Source organism: Ammodytes marinus (genome assembly GCF_949987685.1).
Source record: "Ammodytes marinus genome assembly, chromosome: 9".
NCBI classification, from domain to species: domain Eukaryota; kingdom Metazoa; phylum Chordata; class Actinopteri; order Uranoscopiformes; family Ammodytidae; genus Ammodytes; species Ammodytes marinus.
In genome coordinates, this window is record NC_137213.1 from 7,644,631 (window position 1) to 7,669,194 (window position 24,564).

General features: G+C 41.0%; 2 protein-coding genes across 2 annotated transcripts; one reads left to right on the forward strand and one right to left on the reverse strand.

Annotated features, from left to right (window-relative positions):
* Window positions 1-1,426: 1,426 nt before the first annotated feature.
* Window positions 1,427-7,331, reverse strand: LOC307255029 (crystallin J1A-like). Its single transcript, XM_080033628.1, has 10 exons — window positions 7,264-7,331; window positions 5,953-6,019; window positions 4,438-4,614; window positions 3,515-3,613; window positions 3,335-3,427; window positions 3,093-3,249; window positions 2,374-2,489; window positions 2,024-2,101; window positions 1,781-1,920; window positions 1,427-1,686 (listed from the first exon to the last, which is right to left on the reverse strand). Exons 2-10 carry the CDS (start codon window positions 6,017-6,019, stop codon window positions 1,588-1,590), a joined length of 1,026 nt encoding a protein of 341 aa, XP_079889754.1. The 5' UTR covers window positions 7,264-7,331; the 3' UTR covers window positions 1,427-1,587.
* Window positions 7,332-10,715: 3,384 nt separating this feature from the next.
* On the forward strand, window positions 10,716-19,794 carry casq1a (calsequestrin 1a). The gene is made up of 11 exons (XM_080034465.1): window positions 10,716-11,088; window positions 14,821-14,914; window positions 15,152-15,252; window positions 15,434-15,545; window positions 15,825-15,898; window positions 16,456-16,586; window positions 16,693-16,738; window positions 16,860-16,917; window positions 17,157-17,257; window positions 17,379-17,453; window positions 18,878-19,794. Exons 1-11 carry the CDS (start codon window positions 10,852-10,854, stop codon window positions 19,160-19,162), a joined length of 1,314 nt encoding a protein of 437 aa, XP_079890591.1. The 5' UTR covers window positions 10,716-10,851; the 3' UTR covers window positions 19,163-19,794.
* Window positions 19,795-24,564: the final 4,770 nt, after the last annotated feature.

Consider the following 24,564-nt stretch of genomic DNA (forward strand, 5'->3'; position numbering starts at 1 on the left):
TGTGAAATGTATTGTCTATAGAATTTGCCAATAAGGAGATAAAAGAAAGTAGTCAAATATAAGGCTATATTAAGTGGAAAAAATACTGAAATTATCCAATACAATAACGACCACGTTGGGTTGAAGCACATGAGACAAATAGCATAAAACATAACATTTACATTGCTGAATGATTGACACTACAACCTTTTTGTCTTAACTACATTTCAAAAAGTTTTGATTGCTTATTTAACACACCAAAAGAACAATTGGGAAGTGCTTTCGTTGATAAAATATACGACTATAATCCATATTAATTTTTTATTCTTTAAAGTAGGCTACATTTCTAACAGTACATTAAATATCTTAAAGAGGACCTATTATACTACTTTTCTGGTCTTAATTTCTTGTTTTACACTGCTATAGAGCAACCTGACACGAATCACATCACAAAAAACTATGTAGATTTTCGGGAAGCTCTTTCTCTTATTTTGGCGATCCAGCACATCCTGTCAACACTTGAGTGTGTGTGCTTCGGCAATCTCCGCTCCCTCCGCCTGTGCATCGGCCATCTCCGCTACCCTCCCCCCCCCCTCCTGCAAACCCCACTCCGTTGTGATTGGTTACCTTCCTTCCGAAACACTTTCAGTGGCGGGAAGCGCGAGCATGGACCTATAAGGGCGCGAGGCAGACGCGAACAGGGAAGTGACAGCATTACCATACATGGAAACATCCGCGTGGTCACATCACCAATTTTTATGCGACGTCACCAATTATGAAAGGGTAGACCGCTTTGAAGACGTGACTTCTCGACTGGCTAGAATAGTGTTTAGTGCTCTGCACAGACACCCCAGACGGTCAGCAGGGAATACGTCGAAATGCATGTAAGTCATTATTTGATAATTTAGTATGGTTAAGCATGACTATGAATCATCATAACAACGTTTATAGGTCATAAAAGTCAAAAAGCATCATAGGTCCTCTTTAAACTAATCTTGTTTTTAGTGTTGCTTATCCCATATTTCTCAGGTTCTATTCTTCAGTAGGTTATGTAAAAGGAGCTGACCATAGATACTCTGACAGGCCAGATTATGGATTTTGTCGTGACCCACTTATGATCACTGTATTTTGTACAAATGTGAAATGACAGTCACCTACACCCAAAATATGTAACTAGAACCCAAAATTTGAAAAACGTCCTCTTCCTATCATAAGAATACTGATTGGCTCTCTGTAGGAGTACACAGATTATGTGTACTTAAGATACGACTGTATTTTTATTTATTTTTTTACAATATGAGTGTATCACTCAACATACATACTCTCAAGGACTGAGGATCTGAAAATTATTTCAATGAGAACATGTACATCATTTATAATTGGTTTTACCTATCATAGTTCAATCCAACTAAATATTGCACAAAAAAAATCCATCATAAAATGTATTTCTGAATGACTTTATTGTAACATGTTTAACTTTAACAGAGACAAAAACATCTGGCTCCTGCCGTCCAACAGTTTAGACAAGAACCTTCATCCACTGCTCTGGAAAAGCTCAACAGTTTTTTTCAGATTGTAAAACACGTCATACTGGCAGAAGAAGAATAACTACTGGTGTTGTTTGGTTATCTTCTTGGCATGCTCCAGCATTGCCTCATATCGCAGGGTCCTGGATGTCCAGGAAGCTGGAACTCCCTCAAGTCCAATCTATGAGAAAAAAAAAGAAAAGGAAAAAAAAAATACATAAATCATACGGTACTGGCATAAAGCTAAATACAGCAAGATTAGCACACAGTCATACCTGAGCCCCAAGACAGGCCCCGATGAAAGATCCTCTGCTACTGGTGCACCCCCCACAGCTCATGGTGTCTCTGATGGCCTGCTCATAGTGCTGGCCTGTCAGGACTCCATGCAGCGCTGCTTGGAATGCACCGGGCAAACCTGAGAGAACAATCATGAGTTTTGGGAGGATGACTGATTATTGCCTATTAAAAGTGATGGCTTCTGATAAAATAGGTTAAATGAGCTGTGTGTGTGAGCATACCTCATGTGTTTGGAAACACAGAGGGGATTAGCTCCTGAGGAGTCTTCGATAAATTCTCCTTCACCTGATGAATGTGTCCTGGAATCATTCAGAAAAAAAAGAGGATGAATCGATGGCTACTCACATATAATCAACATGACATAATGTACACAAATGTAAAGCCACATAAAACATGTGTTTTTGCAGACTATCTTTAGCTTCAGTGGTGTATTAGCACACCATGTCTGCTCAGATTAGTGCTAACATAGTAACTATACAGTATGTTAAACTCTCACAAAGTGAGGAGGAGTTAACCCTTTAGTCCCATGACTTTGGTGTGGTGAAGCAACAATGCTGCAGGCCTCACATACCAATGACTGCTCTGTCCAGATCCTGGGGATGCTTTCTGTTTGGGTCACTGAGCTGAGCCAGCACCGAGTCCAAGACTTTAGGATCAGGACCATTCAGGATGAAATGTTCCAGGATCCTGTGAAATAAGTCAACGTGTGTGTGTATATAAAGGATTGTTAATTACTTATACATTTAGTCCATGATTTAGCTAATGTTATGTCAGAGATATGCTGCAACGGTAGCTAGCACATAACATTTAAATGCAATTTAACACTCAACATATCATGGCAACCAATTTATGTCTGCCATGCATTACAAGAAATAGCTGAGCAAATTCTATAAATCAAAAGACAGCGAAAATGTACAAGAAAAATAGTCCTCCACTGCAGTGTTTCCACCTGGGTGCTTGAATTACCCACCCTGTCATTGCAACTTCCTGATTATCTCAATATTAGAAGTATAGACATGATAAGCATGTTACACCACCCTGTATTAGGCCGTGTGTTTTGTTGTGTCTGTATTTGGTCAGCTGTGCTCAAGTACATCTGTGTCCTTTTCTGCTGCAACTAGTGTGTCATGGTGACACATTCAGGGTCACAACTGATTATTACCAGGTAAAAGGTCTTTGCACCTGTCATTTATTAGTGGTTTCAGATCCCAGAGACAAACATGAACAGTAGCATTCACCATTAAAATAGTAAAAATAGATTAAATGCGTGTATATGCAAAACACACTGACCTTGCAGCTGCCAGGGTCTCTGCCACACACTCATCGTTGTTCTGGGTGACACGGACTGCCAGCTCGACCTTTTCCAGCATGTCGGGCTTTCCTGCATAAAAAGCCACTATCGGCGCCAGTTTGGTTATTCCATCAATCTGACAGTCGTTCTCACAGCCTGTGGAAAATACAGCACGTTAATTTGAGCCGTTTCTCCAAGTTATGTCTTATAGTACTCTCACATTGAAACTAGGTTTGTTTACCCGTCTCCTCTTTGCCTGCGTCCACGTTCTTTATGAAGCTCTTCAAACTGGCATGCCTCCACGGCCCCTCGATAGGCAGCTGTGGTCTGGGCCCTGGTATGAACAACATAGAAGTACAAAACATAAGCAACATTTCAAAATGACTGAAAGAACAAAGTCACAGATGGATGGTTTTCCTACCTCCTCTATCTCTGTACGGATCGTTGACAGGCGTGTCATACTCCGACCCCGGCCCAAAGAATTTCAGTGTGCGCTGCTTCAGATCGTCAACATTCAGGCCTGGCCAAATACGGGACAAACTTAAAACTCACACTGTAAAGTCATCATACAATAATAAAATGAATATATGTGATGAAAGTGGTTAAGAAGAAACAAACAATTATCTTATATCCATTTTTTCCTATTTCCTATTTTTTTAAAGATATTTTTTTGGCATTTTTATGCTTTATTGACAGTGTAGAGAGAGTTGAAATGGGGCAGAGAGGGGAGTGAAACGCAGAGAACGACCGCGGGCTGGAATCGAACCCGGGTCCGCTGCTGGCCGAGGCCCATGGGGGGGACGCCCTACCAACTGAGCTAAGGGCACCCACCTATTTCCTATTTAAGGTGAGAACGAGCAGGTGAATATTGCGAAATGTTAAACTTATAGATATATCGTCATGAAACTTTGCCAGTGGATTACTTACATTAAAACAATTTCATTATTTTCTTCAGAAATGTAAATTTAAACCGTATCTTACTAATTATGCTTACATTTAAATATTGTTTAAAAAAAATCTAAATCTGAACGTTTAATAAAGGCAGAGTTAAAATCTTTATTCAATTTTAACAACATATAAGTGTCCAAAGTTTTTACTGAACAGATGTTGGACACAATTTATTTTACGACAGCTTACAACATTAACAAATCCTTCTGTAATAACCTTCTAAATAGTACTTAGAATTAGCATGGAAAGTTAAGTTCATTCAAATTGCTTTAGGAGTTGAGATTCCAGGTTCAGAGTATTAAAAAAATAATAATCTTGAGACTTTACACAGATGTTTAAGTGTCATTTGACCATGAGACAGTCTACTGGGTGTGCAAAACTTAGAAGCCAGCCCACCTCCACATTCAGACAAGGACTCCAGCAGGACGAAGGCTTGGTCTCCGTAGCAGCTCTGCTGGCCCGTCTGCCTCCTGTAGAAAGGGTTAGCCGACTCAGAGCGGAACTCAGGGTTTGGCTCCTGAGCCAGAATCCCCTGCAGCTTCTGGAGGTCATACACCCAGTGGAGGGGCTGCGCTGTGGGGGTCATCAGGTCAATTCAATTATGATCTCAACCACAAGTTTAGGGAAATGAAATGTCTAGCTGAGTAAATAAGAAGTGCTTCAACAGAACCACTGGTATTGTCTTAAGGGTTATACTACGAGCTGCAGTTTGGTCTGGCTGTGCGAGACTGAGGGTGTATTCACACAGGGAAAGTCCGCTAGTTCACTTGCTTTGGTCCAGACCGAATAGAGTTTAGATTTTTTTTGTTTGGTGTGGTCCACTTTCATATTGCCCCTTTTGTAAGTGAACCAGCATTACGCAGCAAAACCACACGTGATCTGAGGTCACTCATTCATTGGACAGACATTCTGGGGTGGAGAGAAGCAGGAAGAACGAAGTAAAAACTGCAAAATATATCATTGATATAATATGGAGTTAAAAATAATAAAAATGCCTACATCTAGCCTATAAATAAAGAAGAATATCAAATTATTGTTGTTGTTTCATATGGTTATAATATGAAGGTCTATGACAATGCCACGTTATGTGGCTTGTAGTCTACGATGTGAAACATAATTTTTACTGTATTTTTGCTGCTGGCCGTGCGGCTCGCGAGAAGAATAGGCTCATGCTGACACTCAGCTGATTAAGCTGTGTATCAGCTGGGTGTCAGTTCGGCGCAGTTCAGCTCCAAACTGACACGGGGATAGTATTGACGGTCCCGTACATGGGAAGCAAAATAAAAACACACACTTCTTGCGCATCGTGAATCTGTTGGCACTGTGCGGGACGCTCCCCTCTCCTTCATCTGATCGCTGAACACATTCACCTTTTTTACGCGTCCTCTCGATCAAATGTAATATATTGTTCTGGGCTCCCGGTCAAACCACAACGTATCGTCCTAACAATGGCAACAACACTTTACCATAATGTGAAGCTGACGGCAATTTATTAAAAAAGAAAAGAAAGAAAAGGCACAGTGCCTCCTGCATTTGGGTCGGATCGAGTCCGGACAAATTCACACCACAAACGAACTGCAGCAGAGTGCGTTTGGAAACGCACCGAGACTACCTATCCAGCTGGGTCTCGGAGCGCTTGTTTGGTCCGCCCCCGAGTGTGATTGCTGTATTCACACCTACCTGAAAGATGCACACCGAAGGCGGAAGTGCACCAGAGTTCGTTTCAACCGAACTAAACACGGCATGTGTGAATACACCCTAAGACTTAGGTTAAAGCAAAAAATTAAATTAAACTAGAAAAGTCTGTGTTGATGGAAAAAAATTAAAAAAAGAACACCTCCTGGAAAATACATTGAACAGCTTTATAAGAATCAGAACAAAGAGTATAACACTACGATACACTTTTCTTACCTGCTGCATCTGCCACAGCTGATCCTACGATGGCTCCCATCGCTCTGTTGGCCAGAGCTGCAGCCATCTGTAAAAACACAGTATGACAGGGATTAAGTACTGGATCCTTGATGCATCTGTTGCCCCCATGATGACATGACCCCGGAAAATCGTATCAAGGTGAGATGAGATGGTTATGGTTAATTTAATAGCTAGCATTGCAATTCGAAACAATCAATAGAAAATTAAAAGGGAACATTTTTCCTCATCATTTCATCTTTTATGTCAATTATCGAGCAGTAACACCAATATGAGGATGTTCTGCTCTTCTCTGATTTTCATCATTATGGTTAACTTAACAGCATTTGCACAAGTCACCCTGAGCTCTGGCAAATTGTGACACTTTACAAGCTAAACGAGGAATCGATCGATCAATCAATAGAATAGTCTAGAGCTGCAACGATTAATCAAAGAATCGATTATTAAAATAATCGCCAACTATTTTGATAATCGATTAATCGTTTAGAGTAAGTTTGTAATAAAAATTGTCCAAATTCTCTGATTTCAGCTTCTCAAATGTGAATATTTTCTGGTTTCTTCAATCCTATTATGACAGTAAACTGAAATATCTGTGTGTTTTGGACATAACAATACATTTGAGGATGTCAACATGGGCTTTGGAAAATTGATCAACATTTTTCACCATTTTCTAACATTTTACGGACCAAAACACTAATGGTTGATTAATCGAGAAAATAATAGACAGATTAATCGATTATCAAAATAATCGTTAGTTGCAGCCCTAGAATAGTCAAAAGATTAATTGATTATAGACATCATTGTTAGTGCCAGCCATGTTTGTAATGTTCAGAGAATATTTCTTAAATATTCTTTCTGCTGAACAGAGGTGAGTGAAGCAGTTACTAATCGATTATCTGACTGATTGACAGGAGGGCAGCTCGATTGTATCTGCACTCTACTACACTTCCTGTATTATCTAACAGGGTGTGTAGCCTACCTTGTATAATATGTCCATGGTGTGTAGGCCTACAGCTTGGACATTAATGGTTTGATAGATAGAAGCTTGAGGTAGGCTACATTGCAGTAGTCAGTGAGTAGGTTACCTGACTAAGTAGGCCTACAGACTTCCATGCAACACTGTTTGTTTTGATATTTTTTAACGACAAGTTTGACCGGGGCCACATAGCGGTCGCAGAGATAGAGGGACTTTTAAACAGAGTAGCCCGCTAGCTGACAAAAGCTAGATGCTGAGAATTAATATCTTTATCACTGATATTGAGGGGTCTTACCCATAGATAGTATAGGTCTTACCTTAAACTGCTCTGCTCAACTCCTGCAGCAAGTGAATGCTTTGTTTTGCCTCTTCTTCTGTTTGAGTTATATTGGCGGTTGTCAAACAATTTTCGGCACATTACCGCCACCTTCTGTAGGTCTACTAGAGTGTGAATCAGAACGGATATGTCATTATCCTAGTCCAGGGCTATTCAATTAGTTTTGAATGGGGGCCGGTTGGTGGAAATGATCCGAAATGAGGGGCCAGAAAAAAATGCCTAAAATTGATGAGCATCACATCAATAGCTACATATACTGTAAAACACTACAACGACATAGGAGTGCATATATTGTCTTTATTTTATCAAATAGAGTTCACCAGCTTATCAAAAAAAATCCCTATTTGATTAACATAGGCTGCCTGTTGTTTAAGTGTTTAACAATCTTATCAGTTCAGGAAAACACAATAGGTTAACTCTTCAACAGTGCCCCCCCCCCCCCCAATGTGTTTGTCAAGGTGTCACTGTACAGGGTCATGGGAGACGTGGCGCAGCGCGCCGCGGCGAAAATTTTGGCTGTATTTTGCTCAAAGTTGCCAATGCACAGTACAGAAATAAACAACTGCTTATTTGAATACAAAAAAACTACAGACACTGACTTTACAGTTGTGCAATTTTGTTTGCTATGTGAAGGTACAAATGTTGTGCAAACATGCAGACAATACCATGCAAAGTTCTACTGGTGCAATATTATGCAGACACACTAAATACAAATAATGGACCATGCACTTACACTGCTGTACAATCGCGCGCGCAAAGCCTCATACACAGAGCAGCTGATAGAGAAACGCTTGGAGACACATGTGCATATTTATTTACTGCAGATCGCGGCCTTTCGCGCAGTTATGACCATGCAAAAGCACACATCGCGTGTGCTAGTACATTAATTGTGCAACACTTAAAAAAAAAAAAAAAAAAAAAAAAAATCATAATTTTTTTTTTTTTTTTTTTTTTTGGGTCGGTCGGTAGTCAAGGCGGGGGCCAGTACATAGTCCTTCTCGGGCCGGAACTGGCCCGCGGGCCGCCTATTGAATAGCCCTGTCCTAATCTATATTACACCACTGTTCTATTCAGCTATTATCTTAAAACCTTAACAAGGCCCTGACATCTCGTGAACTCCTCTGTAACATTTCCCTTAAGTTAAGTGACATTTTATTCTTTAGGAATTTAAAGTTTAAAGTGCTCTAACATTTTGGACATTGTAAACATAAATGCTCCACTTTGAATGACCCATTCGTAGATTAAAACAAACTTTTTACGTTATAAGTGTTTTTTTTATTATTATTATTATTTTTTAGCTAGGCCTACTTGGCGAAACCAACAGGAAAGCAACAGTAGCCTATGAGGCAAGGCAAGGCCAGTTTATTTAAATAGCACAATTCAGACAAGATTCAAGATTAAAATACATCAAGTATAGAATACACATTAAAAAACGAATGTAAAATATGAATACAAATAAAACATTTAAATTAAATAAAAATTGCAGTTTAAAAGGGAAGCAGAAAAGCATTCAGATTTGATTTAAAAGAGCTGAGAGTCTCCTTGTTTATAACCCCGCCCCCTTTGGACACACTGGCCACGATTTAAAACTACTTTCTTATTGCCTGAATCACCCCAAAAGGTGTAAACTCCAATGCAGAGACCTATTTCATAGCAGACATATTGAACTTCCATAACAGGGAAAGTACAGGTGTTGCTAATGACATTAGTAAGGGCTCTGTTCCATTCAGTTAGTCATGACAGCGAGTAGACATTGAGTAGGCCTAATGCACAATAAACAGGAGCCTACAACTGAAGCAGCTAAAGGGATTTGAGCCACCATTAATTAAATAAGGAAATAATTAACTGATTTTTCAACTATTAGTCAACTTTCAAAAGTATGTGCTTGCATAATTAATTTTTTTCCCACTGATGTAGGAACCAAACATTTTTATGGGAGTTATCCTGGAAGATGTAATGTGACAGTTTGAGTGCAGTCATTCTGAACCTCTATCTTGTATAACACCACACCGATAGCCTACCTCATCACTTCCTCAAACACGGACAGACAGACAGACAGACAGACAGACAGACAGACAGACACACACACACACACACACACACACACACACACACACACACACACACACACACACACACACACACACACACACACACACACACACACACACACACACACAGTCATAGCATCTTTCAACTGCTTCCCTTTCTTCCGCTATATAACTGTAGGCCACATATCCTTTTTCAGAAAAGAGGGGTGTGTTGTGTACAGGCGTAACACAGTAAGTCACTGACACCACACGTAGCTATAGCCTACCTCATCACTTCCTTAAACACACACAGACACACAGACAGACAGACGGACAGACACACAGATAGACAGACAGACACACACAAACACACACACACACACACACACAGTCATGGCGTCTTTCAACTGCTCCCTTCAAACCAAATGTTTTCCGCTATATAACTGTAGGCCACATATCCTTTCTCAGAAAAGAGGGGTGTGTTGTGTACAGGCGTGTGGTGGGGTTCAAAGGGAGTATTACTATACCATGTGGCCTGTATTTTATTTATAGCGTATACCTCTTCCATTTCAATGAGTAAAGTAATGTGCATGAAGCATGTGTACTGTATGGACAGATGGATCCGACTCAAAACATTTAAAAATTTGCCACATGCCCCCCCGCCGCCCCATCCTGTAAAACTCTATGTTTCACTTTCTTCTCGAGTCAGGGTAAGTGACACCTATGCACTGAATCCTGAGCAGGTGCACCACCCTGTCCTCTCCGTGTCCCTGGGTGACCCAGCCCCACATTCTAGCACTGCGCCAGCGCCAGTAGCAAATTAGACACCAGCCCCCCTCTCCTGATATCTACTTCTCTGTCCTACATCCATTATTTTTAGCTGGGATCCAAGCCTCCATCTACACTTAATATGGGAAAAGAGTCCCTCATATTAACAGCCACCTCATATCAAACTTTGTTAATTTGGCACAAAGCAGCTGCACTCAGTACAAACATAATTATACACACACACACACACACAAATACACACCCCACTTTATCTCTGTATTCCTTGATGCACCATCTCCCTAAACTTATAAGTATGAGCCCAGGTTGGTTCTCATTTACTCACTCCACCCACTTTGCCATGTCTGCAGCACACACACAGACACACACACACACACACACACACACACACACACACACACACACACACATAGAAACAAACAAACACACACACACACACAACCCCACTGACACACACACAACGCTGTCACCCCAGCAACCACAGCGGCCCCCCGCCTCATCTTCCCCATGCCCCCACATAGACACAGATTCACACCAATGTCAAACTTAGCCCAACCCCTCCTACACCCTGAGCCCCACTGCTGGTAGCCCATGTGAGGTTTTTAATAAGGTGGATCCAAGAGTTGGTCTTGCTCTCTTCTGGGTGACGCGGGCTGGAAAGGGTTCTCCATACTTTTACCAAACTATTCTGTTTTTTTTCCCTTTTCACTTTCTGAAACCGCAAATACAGCTGCCGCACTTAGCAAGGAGCCATGAAGTGGACCTGGGTGCTTGTGGTGGTTTTACTGTCCTTTGTGGGTCTATCTCTGGGTACAGATAGCTTGGACTACCCAGAGTATGATGGCAAGGACCGTGTCCATGAACTCGACGTCAAGAACTATAAGGCTGTGATGAAGAAGTACGATGTCATGGTGGTTTACTACCATGACCATCCCGGATCCGGCCGCGTCGCCCAGAAACAATTTGAGATTGAGGAGCTGGCCCTTGAGGTGGGTTGAGATGGGAACTATGGGTAGAATAAGGGAATAGCTTACTGATGAGGAAGCTGACTAACTAGTGCTGGATTGATACCAAAAGGACAGTCACAGTCAACTTATAGTTGCTGGTAAGGGTCCAGTTGTATGCTCAATTAAATTTTTATTTTAATTGGTTGCACAGTTTTACAATCTTGCATCTGTGAAGTGTTTGCAGCAGTACACTGCTGCTTGCAGGACTAACATTTAACACATAAGCTTAAGATAAGAATACAAATGTTAAAAAAAAGTTTCTCATTTATAGGAATTGGTCTAAATGTGTGGTTGCAAGGTAAGGAAAGAGGTTGTTTGGTCACCGAGATTTGAAATGTGCTTCATGTAAAATGGAACATAGAGGGAATCATCATGAGTGGAAGGTGAAAAATAGATTTGATGGATTCAGAAATGCTGATAAGTGAAGTCCCAAAATTGTTTCGTCGGTGTTGCCCGGCCTAGGCAAAGGGCTGAGCTGGGACAACTCAATATAATTTATCATGGCAAAGGCTGAGCTTGTGTGTTTGTGTGTGTGTGTGTGTGTGTGTGTGTGTGTTTGTTGTGTGTGTGTGTGTGTGTGTGTGTGTGTGTGTGTGTGTGTGTGTGTGTGTGTGTGTGTGTGTATTGATGCCCTCAACACACTTCTATCAGCAGGCCTCTTGTGAGCCTGGATGCTCAGCAGTTTCCTCACATTCCTTGCATTGAGACATTACATCATCATTTCAGTACAAAGCTCTGAGTACACACATGAAACCATAACTCTTCCTTAGGTTACTTAAGGAACACGTTGAATATCAAATGTCACATACTACTGCAGCACATTCCTCAGGAGAAGTTCTACTTGCATTTCTTGTCCCTTTTCATATTCGCCTAGAAATACTGCAACCATTTAAAATTGGACCAAAAGCAGAAAGCAAAACGAAAGTTAGTACTTTGCAGACACACAGTGTATTCAATCTAACTTGTCCTTAAACAGCATTTTTGACAGACTTCATAATTTGAGTAAACATTGTAATCCGCTGTGAATGTTGAACTTCCATTAGAAAGTGATTTGAAGGATGTCTTATGGAATTCAGTGGTTCATATGGGACCATATTTTATGGCATTTAGCAGGGCAACTACACAGTATACAGTAAAAACTGCTTACTTATACACTTGCATCGTTGCATTTCTAAAGAGAGCTGGATGCACTGCTGGTGGCTCCTTTTAGAATAGATGAGCAAAACAGGCACGTATAAACAGTCTTGGCAAAAGTTCCAGGCATCTAGTCTGTAGGACGACACGAAGGGAGAAGTAATCAAGACTCAGCTTCTCGGACTAATTAATGACAGCTGTGACCCTACTATCATTTTACCTTCGTGGAAATTAAAAAGCAATTTCAAAATGTATTTTGCAAACATGAATACAGGAGGAATTTGGTGGAAACAATGTTATACAGTAAACAAATCTGTCAGTCAACAAACTACAGAAGTATCTTGTCAATGTCAATAAAATATACAAAGTGGGTGGCTATTCACAGTTATAGATCATTAAGAAAACGTGAATAACCAAAACAGAAAGAGAGAGAGTAAAATAAAGAGAGAGAGGGATAGATGTGGCCCTCCTCTGCATATCACATCATCCTAGCAGCCTCTGTCAGGGCTGGGCCCCGGGGCCAGAAGCCAGCACTGGAGGTTCTGGCTGCAGTAGTGCGGGCTCAGCTTTGCACCGTGATTGACACTTGCAGTACTGTACTTGTCAGCGGATCCCAGAGCGCTGAGCATCACAGCCACCACGCCAAAATAGTCCCTGGGCTGGTGTGGCTCCTTCGCTATATTTATACCCAAGGTGCTTTTGTGGTGGGTCAGGCTCCCTGAAGGCTTGTGTTTCTCCTTATGAATGTATTATTGATTTACACTTGATGAGGCTGTATTATTAGTAACAGACAAAATCTCATAGGTCAAGGAGCTCTCTGGCTGTTAGTGAAGGTTAAATGAAATATGACATGATGTGAGTGGGAAGGTCCTAATTAAGTGTTTTCTCACCAGATGAAGGAAAACTGATTTAATTTGAACTTTATTTGCCACATTAACATTCAAATTAAAGGGTTCTGCCTTGTCCAGACGGAATGCACCCTACTGATAATTTAGTTGATGTCCAAACAGATTATAGATTACTACACATGGATGTATTGTATACATTTCCTGGTTGGACACTTATGATATCAAAATAAATGACTCAGCAGTGTTGAATTAGCGGCAAAATTATTTTTGAAACACAGCTTGAATAACTTTCTCATAATCTGGGCAGGAAATAAGATTTAATTTGATATATCTTTTTAAATATGTTTTGCCATATATGTTTCCTTAATTACATACTGACTTGAAAAATGAAAAAGTATACAGTTGCAGTGCATTTGGCATTTGGTCTGGTTGGAAAGTCAGGCCATGAAATCCTATCCTGAGGCTGTTGGTTTAACTCTACATGTAGTTAGGGAGGTTCAGTGACCCTGAAGCAATCAGCCACATTACTGCAGACACACAAATTCAACTTTGCATGTTTATATTTGGAGGACAAGTAGATACAACGCTATGCAATCATTTTCATATTGCACCAATCGAAAACTACAGAAAAAAGGACATATAAATAGGGAGAAAACAAACAAAAAATAAATTTTTAAAGCATGAATTACAACCTGAAAGGTAACTACACAAATACACATATCTATCTATCTCTTGCAGATTTGTAATTCATCAGTTGAAGGAAAGTGGTTATACAAGAACATGGGGAATAATTAAGCAATTAGTTAACACCAGAGCTATTCTTACAATAAACGTCCTTCTGCACCTGCTTGGATAGTATCCAGCCTTACTCACCCCAATCCCTTGCCCTTTAATGGTTCATTATAGCCCATTTAAATGTCAAGAGGTTGCTTCTCCATCAAAATACAGTGCAATTCAAAAGGCTAAAGTAAAACAGTGGAACCAAAATAATGTAAATAAAAATTGAATTTGCTGTGGTAAATTGTGAAAAAAACTCTAAACGGCTTTAATGTTCCCAACACACCTGCAACTACAATCAAATGAAGAAAACATTTCAAGAAATATCTGCACAACAACCATAGTCAAACTATTTATGCCAGAATTAGCAGCTGCTCAAGATCTCTGACACCAGTGTGTGTGTGTGTGTGTGTTTGTTTATGTGTGTTTGTGTGTGTGTGTGTTTTTGAGAGAGAGAGAGTTTGTGTGTGTGTGTGTGTGTGTGTGTGTGTGTGTGTGTGTGTGTGTGTTTTTGAGCGAGAGAGAGAGTTTGTGTGTGTGTGTGTGTGTGTGAGAGAGAGAGAGCGAGATAGAGAGAGATAGAGAGGGAGAGAGAGAGAGGAAGAGAGTGTGTGTATGAGTGTGGTTTATTCAATAAACACACTGAGACAACCCTCAAAAAACTTCCTCATTACAGTCGGTCTGCAAATGTTGTGCAACCATTGGTGGAACCAACTGTCAGTCACGAGGTTCAAGTTTCAAACAGATTTAGAAAGTGCACAAGCAGTGCTCTGAAAAGCAGGCGTTTATGGTAATGAAGCCACAGAGAGAGACAATTCTGTCATTAAAATGTGCATGAGATATAGACATAAACTCATTTTACAGCACACTCATGTAAGAACCTGTTCCCACTTTTAAAGCTTAACAAACTCCTAAATCATGTCTTTAGTTATTTGACATTGTCTTTGTTTTACAGCTTGTGGCCCAGGTCCTTGATGAGTTTGATGACGAGGATATCGGAGTTGGCCTCCTTGATGCGAAGCTCGACAAAGTCCTTGCAAAGAAATTGGGTAAACACTTAACAGAAGAAACAAACAGTCACTACAGACACCTGTAACTTTACTCAACGTGCAAAATAAAACCAGCTAGAATCACTATCTCAGTCATCGTAGAGAAAGAAAGCCAAATCTTTTTAACTAACCCGTCTAACTAGATAATGTAGCTCTCAGTGGGATATGGCCTAGTTTAGTGTAATGTTTCCTTTACTAATGGAGGATAAATATCTAAAAAATGTCTCTTTTCACCAGGCCTTGAGGAATCCGACAGCATCTACATCTTCACCGATGATGAAATCATAGAATATGATGGCGAGCTTGCAGCGGACACTATTGTGGAGTTCATCTATGATGTTCGTGAGGATATATACCCCAATTAATAGCCTGTATCATTTTAGCAAACAAAGTTTAAATTCCCACTATGCTTTGTTCAAAAAGAGAAGCAGAGAATCTGACTCTGACTTCTTACTTTCTCTGTCATGACTCCATTGTTCTCCCCCCTTTCTCTTCCATGACCCTTGTTCTCCACCATAGGTTCTCGAGGACCCAGTAGAAATTATTGACAATAGTAGGGAATTGAAAGGCTTTGAAAACATCGACGAGGACATCAAATTGGTGGGCTACTTTAAGAGTCACAAGTCAGAACGTAAGAATCTGTACTGTGATGGCATGATAACCTGTTTCATATTTGCTAATTGTTGCTTTCCAAAGTAGTTGCTCATAATTGCATATCCAGTAAGCGCAAAAGTGACCCTGCTCAGATTGCTTGATTTAAATCTTGTGCTGAAGGCTGATCTTTAAGGTGGTGTTCAAGTGAACCCACTAGAAGCTGCATTAGTGATGAGAGCCACAAGTCTACATTTATTGATATTTCATACAGGTGAATACACTGAAACTAATTGATGGGATACCTATACAATTTCAGATTTTGAGGCTTATGCCGATGCTGCTGAAGAGTTCCATCCTCACATCGTGTTCTTTGCCACATTCAATTCTAAGGTGAGTAACAAGGATTTTTATCTCAAGTTTGTTTGGACACACTTAAAACACCGTAATGAGATTGTGTAGAATTATATAAATTAATAATGAAAACGAAGTGTCAGTTAGAAGTTAGTACAGCGTCCCTGCAGGAGATTGGGGTTAAGTGGCTGGCTCAAGGACACAGAGGTAGATTGGTGAGCATCGTACATGTATAACCAGCCACAACTAGTTTTACAAATAACAAACTCCTGTCCGGTGCCAGGGATCAAACCAGCGACCCCATAGTTAGTGGTCAGACATCTTTCCTCTAGGCCATCCTACCACCCTTACAATGCACAAAGTTTCTACAGAACTGCTTTCAGTCAAATCTTCTATACTGTGCAGTTTACTCAAATAAAATTTCAAAACATTAAGTTTGTCCTCAAACAGTCAACATGAATATGCATGTACTCACACAAACTTAAATGGTGGTCTTTTTTGTTAATGACAGTTTCTTCTTATGAACTATTAGCATCGTTATGGTTCCACAGTTTAATGTCCAGTTGTGGTTCTAATCATTTGGTGGTGAAACACAGGTTGCAAAGGCCCTGGACCTGAAGCTTAATGAGGTGGACTTCTACGAACCCTTCATGGATGAGCCAGTGCTTATCCCAGGAAAACCTTACACTGAAGAGGAGCTGGTGGAATTCATTGAAGATAACGACAAGTAAGTCCCATCAATGCTATACTTCGATGATCCCACGAGGCAGAACCTTAACCTTCCATAATGAAAATCAAAAGGCATAACATCATATTTCTCTGTGCTTTTTTAGACCAACCCTGAGGAAGATGCAACCACACAACATGTATGAGATCTGGGTAAGAACTTTGTGACTTTCAATACCATGGAAAATCAGGTTTTAGGGTCTGCGTCAACTTCACTAACTCATCTCAACGGAACGGGTTCAATTTGTCTTATTAGTTTTTATTCTCTCCGTAGGAGGACGAGGGTGAAGATGGTGAACACATCATTGCTTTTGCAGAGGAGTCTGACCCAGGTAGAGGAACCATGAATTTATTGTAAAATCATGCTAGAGTATGAGACAATTGTAAAGGGTCACCAACCATTGGGAAATCTAAAAAGTGTACAACTGTGAAGCAATTCCGATGACATTAGACAGTCTGTCCATTGCATATATACTGTGTTTCTGCTGGTGAAGGAGGATCCACACACATTCATGACCTCTCACTTCATTCACCCTCTCTTACTTCTACTGCTGTCTTCCCCACTCCTTAGACGGTTTTGAGTTCCTTGACATCCTGAAGGAAGTCGCAGAGGATAACACAGACAACCCTGACCTCAGCATAATCTGGATCGACCCAGATGACTTCCCCCTGGTATGAATGTAACTCAATGCAATAGGCATACTAAAAACTAGAGAAACTCCTCTGACTTCTACACAAATGTCCTTCATTGATCAACACAGTTTGAAAACATAATTCTTAATTTTCTCTGCAGCTTCTGCCACACTGGGAGAAGATTTTTGGAATCGACCTGTCCTCCCCACAGATTGGTGTTGTAAATGCTGATGATGTGAGTAATGCTTTTGGTACTTAATTCATAGATTGCTTGAGCTTTTGTGTGTTGAGCTGCAATCTGTTACACATATACACAAACATGGATTACCAACTGGGCAGATTGGGCAACTGCCATGGGACCCCTATCCTTCGAGGGACCTCAAGGCCCCAGGATATCTCTGGTGCATGTACTTCTTTGTAATTCTATTAAGCAGAAATATGATTGGTTATTTGCCCTACTTAAGCTCTTTTTTAACCGGTTGCAGAGTAGTATCCCACTATCCTTGCGGTACTAGCCTGATCTTGCGTGAGCTTCACAATAGTTTCTCTCTCGCAGATCAGTCTCGCCTTTCTCCAATCTCCTTTGGGAGGAGCCAGGCCCGGCCCTTATAGTGGAAGGCAGCCATGCAGGCGCCAATCTAGCCTCCAGTCAGACCCTCCCCACTTCCCGTCCGTTGGTGGAAGGCAGACCCTGATTAGTTCATGTAGTTATTGACGTCAACATGGATCGACAAATAAGCTTGTGAAATATCACTGGTCTCACCAAGCTAGATTGACGACTACATGACCCAGTCAGAAGCTACCCTCCACCATAAGGAACGAACGCTAGGTCTGATTGCTGCCAGATCTGGGAGAGAAAAACAAATGTCAAACTCATGCGAAGTCAGGTTGGTCCTGCCAGGCTAGTATCCCACTGTTGACAGTTTGGTTAGTTTATATGACTCACGTTGAGGGAATGTGCATGTGTGGAGGCCCAATAGGGGCCCATTGGTAAGTTTTATACTGGGGTCCGTAATGCCTCGATTCCACTGAGTAAAGCGGGTCGGGTCGGAGCAGTTCAGTCCGGGTATTTTGGCTTTTCATATGCCAAAAGTTGGGTAGGGTACGGATATAAGCGCACCTAACCGCTCTAAGCCGCTCCTAATTTCTCTACTCCTCCGTTGGGGTACCAGCCGCCTGAAAGGGTGCCAAAAAGGCGGAGCTACACATGCCGTCCGTTTATTGGTCGAAAAAATCATTTCCGCCGCGTGTAGTCACCTCGGCAAGAGTAAAGAGAGTCTTGTGTTTTGGCGAAAATGTGAGCACAGCACTGTTTATTGTGTGGTGTTTTTCCTCGTCATTAAATGAATCAGTTGGCACATTTCAGGGTGGCCTTTTATTGTGGCACACCTGTGCACTAATCATGATGTCAGATCAGCATCTTGATGTGGCACACCTGTGAGGTGGGATGGATTATCTCAGCAAAGCAGAAGTGCTCACTATCACACATTTAGACAGATTTGTGAACAATGTTTGAGAGAAATGGTACAATTGTGTATCTGGAATGAATTTTAGATCTTTAAGTCCATCTCATGAAAAATGGGAGCAAAAACAAAAGTGTTTCTCCTGCTCAAAGTGTCTGCAGCAGAGTTGATTTTATTTGCTCTTTTTCCCTCCCAGGCTGACAGCGTGTGGATGGACATGAATGATGACGACATGCCATCTGTAGACGAGCTGGAGGACTGGCTTGAGGATGTTCTGTCTGGTAAAATCGATCCTGATCATGATGATGATGATGACGATGATGACGATGATGACGATGATGATGATGATGACGATGATGATGATGACGATGATGATGATGACGACGATGATGACGATGATGACGATGATGACGATGACGACGATGATGATGATGACGACGACGACGACGATGATGATGATGATGATGACGATGATTATTAAATCAATAAGTCATAATTTTATCTTAAAGTCTGACCAATGCAATTTCAAGTCAACTTCTTTGACTGTCAAATCATCTCTTTTGTATCTAGTCTTATTTTGAACTTGTCAGTTCATTTTGATATCTCATCTTTTCATCATCCTCTCTCTCCATCTCACCACAACAATATTCCATTTCTCGGTCATCCCTGTCCCCTACATATTCGCAAATCCTTCATGTAACAAAAGTACTATCTAAGATCCCACAGTGCCTTTATTCCAACATGTAACACTGTCAGGTACAATAAACAAAGAAATTCTAAAAAACCTTCCAATCTACTGCTATTAATTTTCTGATTATTCAACATTTTGTTCTAAAAAGTACTGTAGTGGTTGCAATGTTGTATGCATTATGTTTGAGTGCTTCTGAGTCAGTTGCAGATTGAATGTGTTTTATTTGTTTCCTTATTTCTTGTTTGCCCCAATACCTAAACAACTAATCAGATCAAAGGGTGCTAGCAGGCTTTTCTGACAGTCTGACGTATCACCGGCCTTCTCTGTGAAATCAATGTAATGCTGTACACTGAAAGTGCTGTACATCAAATGGATGTTTTCTACAATGATGAAATTTGACAACAGCCTTATTCTATTTTTGTAACAAGAAAAATCAAACTAACTGTAAAGTCTTAAATAAAATGCCAGCTTGGACAGAAACCACATTACTGTATAGTTTTTCAAAGTGTGTGTGCATTTAGATAGATAATAATAATAATCCTTTACAGGAAATGACAGTGTCACAAACAGCGTATGGACAGACATAACAAACACACATTCCCTCATATAGCTAAAATACTTAAAAAAAGATAAAAAAAACAATAAATACAATAATAAATACTACAAAGTGCAAAGTTATTTTTGTGCACTATAAAACGCAGAGTTACTTATGTAACTCCGGTTCTATGAATCCTGGATGACAGCCAGAGGCGGTGCATTAAGCACTAGATATATCCATCTAGCAAAAAAGTCACCTGTGACCCTTGTGACACCGGAAGGGCTATATAGCCCGGTGTCTACAGAGGATCTGTTCCCAGAATCTTCTCGCGAACCACGAGACTTCTGAGTGACCTGTTACTCTGGCAGTCATCCAGGATTCATAGAACCGGAGTTACATACGTAACTCTGCGTTCTATTTCATCCTTACTGACCGCCAGAGGCGGTGCATTAAGCACTGGATGGCCAATACCAACAACGTCACGAAGAATCCAAGCAATCAGCTCACTGGTTGGAGACAGCAGAGCTTGGCATAGGACCACCCCCATTGGATGGGGAATGGCGACGTTGAAAACCTGGAAAATGTGCTAGGCGATGCCTTGGCACAGATGGTTCTCAGGGGCAGCCCTCTCAGGGCAGCCCATGATGCTGAGACACTCCTGGTTGAATGGATGGCGGGGGCGTCCACTGGTCCCATGGACATGTGCAATGGTATGAATAATGGGACAGCCCCTGCTTTGTTTAGAGCCTGACCCTTGTTAGGGCCACAAGGCAAGGCAAGGCAAGTTTATTTATATAGCACAATTCAGACACAAGGCCACTCAAAGTGCTTTACAGGGGCAAGATTAGAATACATAAAACACATTATAAAACATTTAAAAGCGAATAAAAGAAGCAAATAAAAAAATGAAAACTCGATTTAAAAACATTTAAAAGCAAATAAAAGAAGCAAATAAAATTAAAATTGCAGGTTAAAATGGAAACAAAAAAGTCTTCAGACTTGATTTAAAAGAACTGAGAGTTGCAGCAGACCTCAAGTTCTCTGGGAGTTTGTTCCAGAGATTTGGTGCATAATAACTAAAAGCTGCTTCTCCTTGTTTAGTCCTAACTCTAAGGACTGTAAGTAGACCTGTCCCAGATGACCTAAGGGCTCTGGACGGTTCATAACGTATCAGCATATCAGTAATGTATTTTGGCCCTAAACCATTTAGTGCTTTATAAACCAACATCAGTATTTTGAAATCAATTCTTTGAGTGACTGGAAGCCAGTGTAAAGACCTCAGAACTGGGGTAATGTGATCTACTTTTTTGGTCCTAGTGAGGACTCGGGCAGCAGCGTTCTGAATTAGCTGAAGCTGTCTGATAGATTTTTTTGGAAGGCCAGCAAGGACACTGTTACAGTAGTCAAGTCTACTAAAGATAAATGCATGGACAAGTTTTTCTAAATCTTGCTGAGACATAAGCCCTTTAATTCTTGATATGTTTTTTAGGTGGTAGTAGGCTGATTTATTAATTGATTTTATGTGTTTCTTGAAATTCAAGTTGGAGTCTATAACAACACTGAGATCTCTGGCTTGGGGTGTGGTTTCTAACATAATGGATGTAAGCTGTGCGCTGACTTTTAATTGTTCATCTTTGGCACCAAAGACAATTACTTCAGTTTTATCGTTGTTTAATTGAAGGAAATTTTGGCACATCCAATCATTGATTTGTTCAATGCACTTACTCAGTGCCTGTATCGGACTGTAGTCTCCTGGTGATATGGTTATGTAAATTTGTGTGTCGTCTGCATAATTATGGTAGCATAATTTGTTCTTATTCATAATCTGAGCTAGTGGGAGCATGTAGATGTTAAATAGAAGAGGGCCAAGAATGGAACCTTGGGGGACCCCGCATTCAATATTTGTCCGCTCAGATGTGAAATTGCCTATTGACACATAGTAGTCTCTATCCTTTAAGTAGGATTCAAACCAGCTTAGTACAGTTCCAGAAAGTCCAACCCAGTTTGCTAGTCGATCTAGTAATATGCTGTGGTCAACTGTGTCAAAAGCGGCACTGAGATCCAGTAAAACTAAGACAGAACTTTTGCCACTGTCTGTGTTTAAATGGATGTCATTGAGGACCTTAACCAGAGCAGTCTCAGTGCTGTGGTGTTGTCGAAATCCTGACTGGAAGACATCAAAGCAGTTATTCATTGCTAAGTAGTTATTTAGCTGTTGATAAACAGCTTTTTCAATGATTTTACTTAAAAATGGTAGGTTAGATATGGGCCTATAATTTTTCATGAGTGATGTATCTAGATAGTTCTTTTTTAGGAGTGGCTTGATGACTGCTGTTTTCAGGGCCTGTGGGAATACACCTGTCTGAAGGGACATGTTGACAATTTGTAGAACATCTGAGGCCATACAGCTAAAAACTGTTTTAAAGAAGCCTGTGGGCAGAATGTCAAGGCAACAGGATGAGGAGTTCAGGTGTTGTATAATGTCCTCCAGGTTTTTGTGGTTTATAAGATAAAATGCTGTCATTGCATTTGAATTGATTTTAAGAGGGAACACATATGTTGAACTTGGTATTGATGCAGTGACAGCTTGTCTAATTTTGTGAATTGTCTCAGTAAAGAAGGAGGCAAATTCATTGCAGGCCCTCGTGGAAAGATGCTCAGACGCTACTGGCACAGGAGGGTTTGTTAATCTGTCGACAGTAGCAAACAGGGCACGTGCATTGTTGTTGTTTTTGGTGATGATGTCAGAAAAGAAATTTTTTGCATTTCTCAGTTCTGAGTTAAACGTGCACAGTTTCTCTTTGAAGATGTCATAATGAACCTGGAGATTTGTTTTTCGCCACCTGCGTTCTGCTTTACGGCACTCTCTTCTTTCTATTCTGACCTGCGGGGCATTTCTCCAAGGAGATCTTTTCTTACCAGAGACAACCTTCATCTTAGTGGGCGCAATAGCATCTATAACACTTGTAAGTTTGCCGTTAAAGTTGTCTAAGAGCTCCTTAACTGAGTTACAGGGGAGGGGTGGTATCGAAGAAAATGCTTGAATGAATGTTTCACTGGTATTTTCTGTAATATACCGCTTTTTGATTACTTTTGATTGATCAATTGTGTGCACAGACATTTTACTCTCAAAAAATAAACAGGAATGGTCCGTGAGGGGACCCATATCTGCCACCGTTATGTCTGAAATGTTCATTCCTCTGGAAATGATAAGGTCCAGCGTGTGCCCTTTGTTATGAGTTGGTTTGTCAACATGCTGATTTAGTCCAAAGTTGTCAAGGACACAGCACAGTTCTGTGACAGCATCTGTCCTCTGGTTTGTCAGTATGAATATTGAAATCTCCGACGATTAATACACAGTCAAACTCAGTACATATTACAGACAGCAGTTCAGTAAGTTCATCAAAAAAGCTTGCATTGTATTGTGGTGGCCGGTAGATATTGATGAAAATAGCTCTAGAGGCTGAATTTAACTGTAGAGCCACATACTCAAATGAATAAAAATTCTTTTTGCATTGTAGAGATTATTTAAACAGAATAGCAACCCCCCCTCCTTTTGTATGCACTCTGGATTCACTCACAAAATTTTAATTTGCGGGGGTGGACTCTATGAGAACAGCTGAGCTGTTATCTTGGTCTAACCAAGTTTCAGTTAAAAACATAAAATTAAGATTGTGCCTAGTAATAAGATCATTAATTAAAAATGTTTTACCTGCCAAGGATCTGATGTTTAATAAAGCTAAATTTAGTGTGTTCGAAGCATTGTCAGCCCGATTTATTTCAGCACACTGTGGCTGAAGAGGAATGCTACATTTACAGGATTTAAGAGTTTCCTGTTACTTGAGATACACTTTGAGAAACAGGGCCCCAGCTTATCCTGTGAGTCGTAGGCGTTAACTATGTAGCCGCGGCCCGGCACACATCAACAAGTGCTGACATCATCAGTCTCCCTAGCCTGATGATGATGACGTCGCGGTGGGATCGGAGGGAGTGTGCGTGGAGGGGTGAAGAGCCGGGCACTGTGGCTTAGATTGGCGAGTTGAGGGGGACGTTGACTGCTGGGGGTACATATGATTTCTTTAAATCCCAGATCAGGAGAGGATGGAGAAAGGGTGGTTGTAGGAGAGAAACGAGGAGAGAGAGGTCGGCTTGGTGATGACCTGCGGGATCCAGGGGAGACGGGGATGGGTGGAGCCCCCTCCTCTCTGCCCTGATATCTCTCCTGGTCTGAGCTGTCATCTGGGGCCGGCAGTTGTCCTTCGGCGCTGCTGCTACGCTGTGTTATCTTCTCCTCCTGGGCCTTGTCCTTGGCACGAACAGATTGGTGACGTAGGACGTACATCACGTTGGATGTGAATAGTTTGACTCCAGCCTTATTTAGACAAAGTCCATCTGTCTTAAAAAGCTGTTTGCGGTTTCAGAAAATATTAAAATTGTCAATAAAATGCACTGAGTGGTCAGGGCACGCAGTTGAAAGCCATGTGTTCAGTGCTAACAGTCTAGTGAATCGCTCAGGTCCTCTTCTGATTGGTGGCAGAGGACCACTGATAAACACCTCAGCATTCAGTGAGCTGACCGTGTTCAGGAGATTCTTAAAATCCTGTTTCAACATTTCAGACTCTTGTCTTACAACATCATTTGACCCGGTGTGCAG